General features: G+C 38.3%; 1 protein-coding gene across 1 annotated transcript in view; it reads left to right on the top strand.

Moving 5' to 3' along the window:
* The first annotated feature begins 860 nt into the window (after positions 1–860).
* The window catches only part of Tmc3 (transmembrane channel like 3), a 35,026-nt gene continuing 24,073 nt past the window's right edge, over positions 861–11,813 (top strand). Inside the window, exons 1-5 of the mRNA XM_076848756.2 lie at positions 861–949; positions 2,326–2,472; positions 6,004–6,079; positions 8,770–8,851; positions 10,993–11,099. Of these exons, the coding sequence (XP_076704871.2) occupies positions 861–949; positions 2,326–2,472; positions 6,004–6,079; positions 8,770–8,851; positions 10,993–11,099 (501 nt within the window). The remainder of the gene's footprint in view (positions 950–2,325; positions 2,473–6,003; positions 6,080–8,769; positions 8,852–10,992; positions 11,100–11,813) is intronic.

Below are 11,813 nucleotides of genomic sequence, written 5' to 3'. Positions count from 1 at the left end.
CTCATGAATGTGACCCCACTTGATAAACATAAAAACATGATGAAATATTAATTTGGTTATTTTTAACACCATGCTCAAGTATTTGGGACAAATCTTTCAGAATATACAGTTCTAAAAAGATGTCATGGCAAATATTCGCTGCAGGCCCTGGACCATGGGACAAAAGCTAAAAGCACTTGATAAACGTAAAAACATGATGAAATATTAATTTGGTTATTGTTAATACCTTGCTCAAGTATTTGGGGTGACCATACCATTATTTCTGCAATGTACTTTCAAATAGTGTGGGGGGTGGGGAAAGCATATAGAAAGAAACAGAAAAGAAAAAAGTCAAAAGGGAAAAATTAAAACCAAGCCATGATGATACCTCTCCTGGACTCTGTTATGTGAACATTGGCATGATCCTTGCTGTCTCTAAGCCTTTTTCTTGAGAGGTAAAGTTGGAGAAATTAAGCCCTGTCTGTCGTATTCCTTAAGTGTTTAATGAATGCCAGCCAAGGTAATAGATGTAGAGTGTTTTGCAAACCATAAAACCTTGAGTACAAGGGGCTATGGCTGGGTTCCATGGGCAGTGCAAGTCATCCCTAGATCACCTGGCCAAGCTCCCCACCTTGGGCTGCCCAGACTCTAGCCAATCAGTGCTTCTCCGGCCACCTTAACATTATATATGCATGATCAGCCTCTGGCTTCTCCCCTGCTCCCAGCGCCAGCTGCAGGCAGGCAATCCTGCTCCTGAGAAGGGGAGGACAGAGCAACTCTGCAATTACTGTTTAGAAACCTCCAGTTGCAACAGACCCTTGCCTGCCAGCTTCCTAGCTCCCTGGCTGACATCAGGGATCACAGGCAGCAGGTCTGTTCCCATGAAAGCCTCAAGGGCATCCCAGCGCTACAGAAGCATCAGGAGAAATGCCAGCCAGCACTACCTCTACCAGGAGTCCCTGCTGCTCAGGTGAGTAGGTCCCCTTTATCACCTGGGCAGAAGAGGCAGGTGTGTGAGAAAGGGATGCATGTTTGTGTCACCTAAGCCAGGGACAACAACTCTCTGGGTCGTGCTTGGTTCTTCAAAACAAACTCAGAAACTTATTCCTACAGGTTTCATACAACTAAGATGGCAACATGAGCCAAGGAAACAGGGAGAGATGGTTCTAAGCTGCTGGTTCTCAATGAGGGGATCAGACTCCCAAAACCTGTATCCCAGACTGGCTTTATTGCTGCCAGTTCCATAAATGTGCTTTGTCTGTTCTCTGTTTACTCAATCAGCAATGCTGAGAGAAAGCAGATAATACATCTGTCACAATAAATAAGATGTTTCTTGGAAAAGGCTTCTGAATAGTTAGAAGTGGGTGGAAGCGCTATTTGAGTTTGTTAAATATTTATAATGAATATTTTGTTAAGTATTATGACCTCTACTTACTTTAGAGAAATTGGAGGAAATTCTCTATTGAGTAAGCAGAAACAATATGAATGAAAATAATAAAGAAAACATTTTCTAACAGCTACAGAAGAATCTTCATCTCCTGAAAAGATTGCATTAAGATTAGCATTTCAATTATTACTGGAAATGAACCTCACTACACATCAAATATTGTTCTTCTAGAGAGTAACCATTTCCCTGACATGTTTTGCTCATATACACTCATTTAGCTAATTTCTTGTTCATAGAAACTGCTGCCTCTGTTATCTCAGGTTTAAAATGAATCAAAGTGGAAGGGCAGAGAAGGGTCTTTGGGTGACTAAAGTTTGACATTTATATATTTCATATGCAGAATTGGGAGCTAAGGAGAAATCTCCAAAATTATTTCAATGATCCTATTAAAAAATTGTTTTGTCTACCAAAATTGCTGCTATTCAGGAATTGCATCATATAAATAAGTCTCCTCTTGCTTCCTTTTGTGTCTTCTGATGGTTTTTATCCTCATTATAATTATACATAATAGTGAGATTTATTATGACATATTTGTACATGCACATAAAATAATTTGATCAAGCTTATTCCCCAGTACCTCCTCTTTCCCTCCCCTCTTCTCTACCCTATTAGCTTTCTCTCCTCCATTGGTCTCCCTTCTATTTTTTCCAATATTATATTTCATCCTGAGAAATTTTTCTCTTTCACTGACCTCAGAAGTAATAGAATCTAAGAAATGTGTTTAAGTGGGCTGCTAACACTGCCAAATTCTCTCTCCACCTTCATGGATCCTTACACACACACACTTCATACAGTTAACCCTGGGGCAGTCAGATGCTGAACTTTCCCCAGGAAAGATGATCTTCACTGGAAGCAATTCTACTAATCAGATTTCCTCCTTAATGCCCTGATCTATTCAGTAACTTGGATGACAGCTTTAATGCTGATGAAACAGGGGACAGCAATGATCCGGAACAAATCTTCCAGAATATACAGTTCCAGAAAGATCTCATGGCAAATATTCGCTGCAGGCCCTGGACCATGGGACAAAAGCTAAAAGCACTGAGGTAAGGTCCTCAACAGCAGTTACTAATTACTGTAAATATGCTTTCCAATAAGCCTCCAGTCCCTGCCCATGGAAACAAGGAGACAGATCCACATGAGAAAGGTGCCCTGGTGGCTCTTGACCTGACCCAGAGAAATCACAGAGGTGTCTGAGGGGTCTGCCTGGTCCATATAGCCAGTGTATGTGTTGGGGGGAAGGGTGTCTATATGGTGTATATATATATATGTGTCATTGTGTGTGTGTTGGTGGAAAGTTTTTGGTCTTCTACCTCTACTCCAACAGTAGGTTTTAATATTGTCTCCAAACTTATAGGAGACAGGTACAAGTCAGAATGAAAAGAGATGTTCATTTTAGTTTCCTTGCTATTACTTCCCCTAGAGGGGGAATACTCTCCATGGGAAGCCACATTATTATACTTAAGAGTCATTTCACAAAGTGTGTTTGTATAATAGTTAAGTGCTAAGGATTCAATGACGGATTTCCTGAATTCAAATACTATCTGTCAATCTCTAGTCATTGGATATTGGGAACTTTTCTTAGTTTCTCCAAACATCAGTAAAGTTGAAGTGTTTACAAGGAATAGCCTGAAGAAATAATCCCAAAAATGTCAACTGCTAAGCTCTCAGAGTACTATTTAAAACTCAAAAGACCCTGGCTGCCCTCAGACCTATTGAACCAAACTGTGGGGGAAGGCCCTCACGTTTTGGGCAGCCACCTCCTCCAACTCCTCTTTCTCTTGTTCTTCTCCTTTCTCCTTTCCTTCTCCACTTCCTCCTCTCCCTTCATCTTCCACTGCTAGAACTAGAGCTTTCACTCAGAACTAGAGCTTCTCACAGGATAGTCAATGCTCAACTGAGCTACACCTCTGCCTTCCCTGGTATTTTAAATATGCATTCAAGTTGATTCTTTCACAAACTCAAGTTTGAGACCACTGACAGCAATCCCTTGAAGGATTTGCACTATATCGAGTAGGCAGTAAGAGTGACTGATGACTGCTTATGCTGATGCCAGGGATCCCAGCAAGGGGAATTAGTAGGATGGCCTCCATCACCTATGCCAATGAGCTACTGTGAACTAGCAGTGCATCCTTGTAGCAAAGCAGTCACCACCCTGGCCATCAGGCAACCACTGTGTGGACAGAACCACTGTCACACCTTGCTCTTTAATGCCATTTTCTAGATGCCAACCAGACATTCCTTTCTCTCCATACCTACCATCTATGGAGCTTACACTTTCCCATCAAGTAAATCACTCTTTCCTTAGGATTCCATTCAACGCACTGTTCTTCCAGTTGGACTAACCTGCCCCTCAGGTGGCTGCAACAGTTAACTAGTCATCCATAGTTTTCACCCTCAGAAGGTTCCAATTAATTCTCCTTAATCAGCTCTCATCATTTCTACTCTTGGAGGTAAGGATAGCCCTATGTTCACTTTTCAGCTCAGAAGACTGACACTCAGAGATGTTAAAAGACCAATTAACCTATGCATGGCTTCTGAGTGCAAGAATTGAACTTTAAACAAGATTTTCTTCTGACGTCAAGTCCAGGGTTCCATGGTATTAAAACACAGGAATTTTATCAAAGTGATCATTGGAGAAATTAATTTAAAAAATAAAAAGAGCATATGTTTCACTAAAACTTTAAAAAAATCATTTAGAAATGATGACTAATTGTTACCTATATGATAGGAAACTAAGCTTTTTTAACCTTAAGGCCAGAACAGAGAAAAGTATTGCTTTATTGTCAAGGCACTTCAGAAACAAAAGATAAAACCAGGCCTTCCACCATGATGCTTGGATGTATGACTCAGCAAGAGCTCCAAGCAGGCTAACGCCAGCCACGCATCAGCCAAAGGTACGGCAGCTTGCCCTCTGAGCACTTCCATCTCTCACCCCCTGCCACACACATCTCTTTTCCATCACTTTAAGAAGCTACTGGAGCAACACCTCACTAATGGGACCTGCTGAGGCTTATCCCGGCACTTGAGTGGAAGCTACAGAAAGCACTGATCCCTGACTGTGTGAGAATTAAGGGTGCATCATCTAACACAGATAAAAAGCCACTGTCTCAGAGGACATGGCACACTCCTGTTTCCCCTGAAGGGAAATGAGTGGTCAGATGGCTGAGATCAACATAGTTCTATGACCCAACCTAGGTCACATCCACCCCTCCTTGCCACCTCTGCACCTGATCACCCCCCTGAAAGAGCACATGCTATCCCACTCTTTCTCAGTCATTGTATAGTTAGATCTTTCATCCTTTCTAAGTGACACACTCTTCCAGGACATTGACTATGCTTTATACATGTATTCTACTGCACTTGATCCAAAACAAGTATACAGAAAATTTTTGTAGGAAAAACATCATAAATAAATACACAAAATAAATTATTATTTAACTTGGATGGGTTCTCATCTTCTAGATGTATTTACCATGCAATTGTATTGAAGATGACCCCAAATATGGTCATGGTGTCCACATCAACCTCACCCTTATCTGCTGTTCTTATTTTGACCAGAATGAAGCCAGTCCCTTGGATCAGCTGTGATAATGAGGACATTGCATTGAGAAGGCAGACGCCAAAACCCAGTACTCAGATTAGGTCATGTTTTGGAGAGTCACCTTGGATATGGAAAAGGGAGCTGGCTAGTTACATGTGTCTCCTAAGGGAGGACTCACAACTGGTGGGTGTTACTGGGAGGTTGTTGGAAGACACACAAAAGAACATCCCAATGAGTAAACTTGTCAAACTGGCAAACTGGCTGATTCTGAAGAACTGAGTTCTTTATCACTGAGTACAATCAAGCAAAGGGTAGTTGACAGCCAGATAAGGAGGATTTTTGCATTGGAGTCACATATATCTAAGTTGCTTTGAGGGGAAATATTCAGTCTGTCCTACAGCACTAACATTTCTTTTCTGATCCTTTTGCTCATTTAATTGTGAACTTAAGCAGCTATTCCAAGGAATTCATTATGTTTTTATGACTCAAACATTTAAATTGAGAAATCACACCAGCTCAACAAAATGATCAATAATGTGTCAATAGTTTGATTGGAATGATTCAGGTTGCTCCTGGCTATCTAAACGCAACATTTTCCTCTCATTAACCAAACACCACCCTTTTCTTGAAGCCAATTCTCTGAAGCCAGGTCTGATTATCACTTCTGAAGACTTGACTGAAAGAGAAAGGTTGATAGGTTGAAGAAGCCAAGATACTCCACCCTGCTACAGATTTCCAAAGCTAGTGATTCCCAGCCAAACTCCCGAATCAGAGAAGGACTTTAAGAAATTCAATTTAACTAATTTTGGCATGAATTCATCATTTTAGGTTAATTCATCTATTTAAGTGCTAAAGAAAAACAATTGGAAGGAGTTTTCTGGTTAACAAAAGTCAGGAAATGAAATATTAGTTTAACTCCACCCTCCCACAGCATCCTACCCTGAAGGTTTGGTATCTATTTCTATTACATCTTCACATATTTTTCAAAAACTAGGTGATAAAATTGTGTTCACTCTCATTTCCCTTTTCTCAGACGAGCAAAGGAGATTGTGCTAAAATTTGAAGGGAGGCTGACCAGGACCCGAGGCTACCAAGCAGCAGGTGCAGAGGTAAAGCACAGGCACATGGGCACAGCCATCCCTTCCTGGGGTCTCCAGGGCTAGGAAGCTGCACTTGCCATTGGACATAGGTTGTGGAGGGCAGGATGATAAGCCAGAAAATCTAAATTCCCCCAAATTTGATTTTAGTCCCAGATGCCATCCCTTATTAATTGTGTGACCCCGATAAGCTAAGATCATCAGGAAAAGATGACTTCCCTGTGAGAATAATCTAGTGTCCATTCTGACCTAACCCCATCCACACAGGTAGGTACTGTTTGCTGTGTCACTGTGTACAGTTGTATCACTGAATCCCTCGCAATGAGAGAGGCATATTCCAGCTCTCACTTTATAATATAGTGTGAAGGGTTTTGATTGTTATTTTCCCCACTGCAGTCCCAAGCAATTATTTAAACTAAACTTTAGTATACCTTAAAAATCATGTTTATAAAGATATTTCATATATCTTTTTAGAAAACAAAGAAAGAAAATCACTTCCATGGCCCCCACCCCTAATATAGTATATTTTTAAAAATCTCATATGTCAATCATTGCATAAATATGTCCTTTTCACCTCAGAGTAATTGTAACTTACACACATTTTTGTTTTGCTACTTTTTCCACTTAATACTTTAAAGTTTACCTATGTTGCTTATGGTCCTTGTTAGACTTAACCGTTTTTAATGACTGTTTAATATTCCATCAGATAAGTGTATATTAGTTTAATTAATCATTTGCTTGCTAGTAGATATTTAAATTGGTTCTACTTTTCATTATTATTAATAACTCTGCAAAAACCATCTTTGCATATAGTTTTTCCTCTTTTTAAATTTTTTTTCTTAAGGGATCCCTGTAGAAAAGACTATAATCCCTTTTTTTTTTTTGGCTTTTGGTAAATATTAAAAAATTATTTTCCAAAAGTCTTTTTCATAAATATTGTCTCACCCAATGCAATAATTTATTGGTCTCATATGAATAAATGTTGAGTATTGCACTTTTAAAAAGTTTATTTTAACAGAAAAATTGATAAATATACTCTCACTAAATTCTCTGAAACAACATATTCTTAATAAAATTTAAATTAAAGATAATCATAAATTTACATTTAAAGCTGCCCTGCTTTTGCAGGTTTCATGTATTGAAATTCTCAAGCAATTTCACAAGCAAAGCCACTGATTGATTTCTACTGCTTCTTATACAAATGAGCCAGTAGCATCCCAAAGAAACAGAATGACTTCCCTAGCAGCACAGAGTAAGAGAGAGGAGGAAGTGGAGCTAGAACTTAGGTCTCTGGCTTGCCACGCCTGTTTCCTAGACCATATGTGGGGGGGCGGGTGGCGGGGGGTACCAGGGATTGAACTCGGAGCACTCTACCACTGAGCCATGTCCCTAGCCTTATTTTGTATTTTATTTAAAGACAGGGACTCAGTTGCTTAGCATCTCGTTTTTGTTTAGGCTGGCTTCAAAACTGAAGTCCTCCTGCCTCAGCCTCCTGAACCACTAAGATTACAGGCATGCACCTGGCTAGACTTTATGTTTTAAAGCAGGACACAGACCCAAACACTTTCTAACCCCAAACTTCTTGCTAAAAGATGTCTGAGAGCCCCTGACTCTGAACACTATTGGGGACATAAATCAGAAAACCTTTTGTTTTCTGATTTTGTTCTTTGTGCTCGAGGAGATAAACCATACGAACCAAATACAGGTAATGCAAGGTAGGGCATGATGAATGTTATAAGGCAGACTAGGGAGTTTATAGACAGGACAAATTTATTTTGGGCTACAGAAAAATCTGTGTGACAGCTTCATGGGAGTGGCCCTATTTGAGTTGGCTCTGGAATCATGAGCAGAAGATGAACAATTCCAGCTTCTGATAAAATTCAGATTTTCATTTCCAAGCAGCCGTCTGGCCTTAGCAGACACATTCAGAATGACATTATCATACATGTCTGTATCAGGACCGTGTGCTGTCTTACAGTTCAGAATGTGGTAATCACATTTGTAACCCTTCTTTGTGCAATGATATCATTTGCTTCCAACACAAACCCAGATTGTTTGTGTGTTAAAATGCACAACCTGCCAACTTTGTCCAAGAGCGCAGCCAGTGTGAGGACACATTTTGCTTCATTCTTCTTCGAGAAAAAAAAAAAATTCAAACTTTTAACAATTGCATCTTAAATCCACAAGATAAATTTCTAGACCTTCTTCCTGACAACTTCAACCTGGGGAAACTAATCCTGCTCAAGATACAAAACACATATTGGGTGTGGCTCATTTTCATAGTAGGCTCTAAACTCTTGGGCCTTAAACAGAAATACAGGTGTGGTCACTTGGTGATTGTGTTATCTGTATGGATTCCTGGTCCCCGCTCTCAGAGCTACCTTAGGTCCATGGCAGGTTCAAGTGGTGCCTTTAGACATCATTCGAAGTCTGACCTTCGTCCCTGCATCAGGAATGCTATAAACAAGAGGAGCTACATCCTTAAAGAGTATGCACCTCAACCCAGACACCACAGCTTAGAGCCCAGAGCAGTTGTCCACCCATCTGTCAGAGAAAGACAAGAGTGCTACTTTGGTCCTAGAGCTGCTTAATGGCCTATGAAGCCATCATTAAATGTACCAAAGGGTATGTTTGGGAGTCCCTCCTCCAGCTAGGACCCTAGTGCTACAGGAAGTTCTTTAATCCTGTCGTCTCCTTTTTAGCTCTGGCGGAAATTTGCTCGTCTTGCCTGTAACTTTGTGGTCATCTTCATTCCCTGGGAAATGAGGATAAAGAAAATTGAAAGTAAGTAATCTCACCTGGAAAAGGGGTCAGGGATGCAGGATCAGTCATCAGTCCACAGCCTGGGAATAGTCTGGTGTGTGCCAGTCCCCACAATGTGCAACTGGGGAGACTTGCATAGCAGGGCAAAGCAAGAAGACCTGGTCTGTCCCCAGCAAGACAGGAATAATCCCCATGCTTCTTTGCTACATTCCAAGATAGCTCTGTTTGTTCTCTCCCAGTTCATTGAATCAGACACATCAAACCCCAAAAGATAAAGTGAAAAACTCTGAGGATAAATAAGATGGTAATGTAGGGAATTGCAAAATACAAAAAAAAAAAAAAAAATCACATTTTTATAGAAATAGTTGTATTTAAAAAATATGCTTTAAAAGTAAATAAAGTCATATTTAAACACACACATAATAACACAGCACACATAGACTTCTATGAATAAAGTTGGCAATAATTCTGAGATAAAGAAAAATGTAATATTGGACTATAAAATATAAAATTTCTATAAGGAGATATGAGAAGATTTAATATTTGGAAGATTATGAGTTTAATGCAATTCCAGTAAAAGTCTCAATGTATTGCTTTAAGTATTTGACAAAATAATCATAAAACTTAAGGAAGAAAAACATTGAAGAGATCAATTAAACAAAAATTTGAAGGAAAAATACAAATGAAGTTGTGTGACCAAAATCTTAAAAATATGTTAGAAAACCAAACAATCAAGACAGCATAGCAGAGTGCAGGAATTATTTACTGACAAATCAAAGTAATAAGCAAACAAAAAAAAATCAGAAGCAGAAATACAGACCTTTAGCATGTGATAATTATTATAGTCTAAATTACTCCATAAATATTGCTGGAATAGTTGATTCAATTGTCTTAAAGAGTAGGTTTAATTCCTTTATTTTAAAATTGTATTGTATATTTAAATATCCAATTGGAAATCATGAAAGAGTCAAAGAAAATATCAGTGATGTGATCCCAGAATGGAGACCCATCTAATTTTTTAAAAAATATTTATTTTTTTAGTTGTAATTGGACACAATACCTTCACTTATTTATTTTTATGTGGTGCTGAGGGCCCCGTGTGTGCTAGGCGAGCGCTCTACTGCTAAGCCACAATCCCAATTTCAATTTTAAGAGTGAAGAAATTATCAAGGAAGATACTGTAATATTTAATGGCATAGAAAAGAAATGTTATATATAGGGGCTGGGGCTGAAGCTCAGTGGCACAGCAATTGCCTAGCACGTGTGAGGCACTGGATTTGATCCTCAGCACCACATAAAAATAAATATAATAAAGGTATTGTGTCCATCTACAACTAAAAAATATTTTAAAAAAGAAATGTTTTATATATATATATATATATATATATATATATATATATATATAAATAAATAAATCTAGGGCTGGGGTTGTGGCTCAGTGGTAGAGTGCTTGCCTAGAATGGATGAGGCCCTGTGTTCAACCCTCAGCACCACATAAAAATAAATAAATAAAGGTATTGTGTCCAACTACAACTAAAAAAAAAAGAAATATTTTAAAAAATAAATCTAAAGTTAGATAAAAAATATGAAAAAGTATTTTTAATGTTTAAATGGAATCAAGCAATTTCTTACTTTTTAATTTAAAGTGAGATATATTTGCAAAAAATTTTTACAAATTTGCAAAATGAAATTTTCAAAAAATTTCCATGAATCCTTCTCTTGGTTTTCCCAATTGTAAACATCTAACAAATTGGTTTTTATTTTGAAATTTAGCCAAAAGTTCCCTCAGAAAAATACTTGGAATTCTCCAAAGGACCTCGAATAGAAGAGAAATATATCAAATTCTCAAAAGATTCTCACACTTTTTAACATACATTTGTTATTGTAAATTTGATAGAGCATTTTAGATGAATATGTCATTAGGTAAATTATTATTTTTGGTAAACTAAGGATTTTTTTTCTTAATATAAAACTAGTAGATATTCATGTTCATCTTGACCCATCTAAGTAACCATTTGGAGTAATGTTCTTATGTGCAAGTATAGCATTTTTTTTTACTCTATACCCTGAGGATAACAGGAAAAGTTAATGTTGCTTTATGAAGATTTCTTGCACTGTGAGGATTGAGCTTAAATGGACTATATTGTCTTACCTTTCTCTAGGTCATTTTGGATCAGGCGTGGCCTCCTATTTCATATTCTTGAGATGGTTATTTGGAATTAATATTGTGCTCACAATAATGACAGGTGCTTTTATTGTCGTCCCAGAGGTAAGAACTATTTCAGAAGAGAAAATAGTACCATTGTTTAAAAGGGGAATGTTACAATAGTATAAAATGACCTCTCTTATTACTGTTGTGGGAAGGATAATTCATGTGTGGCAAATCTTTTCTATAAAGGGCAAAACAGTTAAGCATTTCAGGTCTTGTTGGCCATTCAGTCTCTGTCACAACTACTCAAATCTACCAGGTAGAGCAAAAGCAGCCATAGACAGCACATAAAATAATTAATGTGGCTGTGATCCCATAAAACCTTATTTATGCCAACTGAAAGTTTAATTTTATATAATTTTAATTTATCCCAAGATATTATTTTTCTTCTAATTTTCCCCCAACCACTCAAAAATGCAAAAACCATCTAAGCTCTCAGGCTCTACAAAAGAAGTGTCAGGCTGACAGTTTGCCAACCCCGTTAAAATAAAACACATTATTCAACTAAATTTCATCCTAATAAAGTAAATGGGGCCATTCATTTCCTATGCAGTCCCAAAATCCCAGGGACCTCACTGATCCACCCACAAATACTACATCTAGTCCAGAGAGAGTGCACCCAGCAGGTGCACAAAGAAAACAGCCAAAGAAAAACTAATCACCCATGATTAACTTTCCATTCATGTGAACAAAGCAAAAAAACAGCCCCATAAGAGCTCTTACATGTGACACCTCTACAGATTCATGGGAATCCATCCCCCTCCCCGCTTTTCT

This window comes from Callospermophilus lateralis, chromosome 3, assembly GCF_048772815.1.
Source record: "Callospermophilus lateralis isolate mCalLat2 chromosome 3, mCalLat2.hap1, whole genome shotgun sequence".
Taxonomy (NCBI): Eukaryota; Metazoa; Chordata; class Mammalia; order Rodentia; family Sciuridae; genus Callospermophilus; species Callospermophilus lateralis.
The sequence above is the reverse complement of the archived record's forward strand: the minus strand, read 5'-3'. Positions and strand labels throughout refer to the sequence as shown.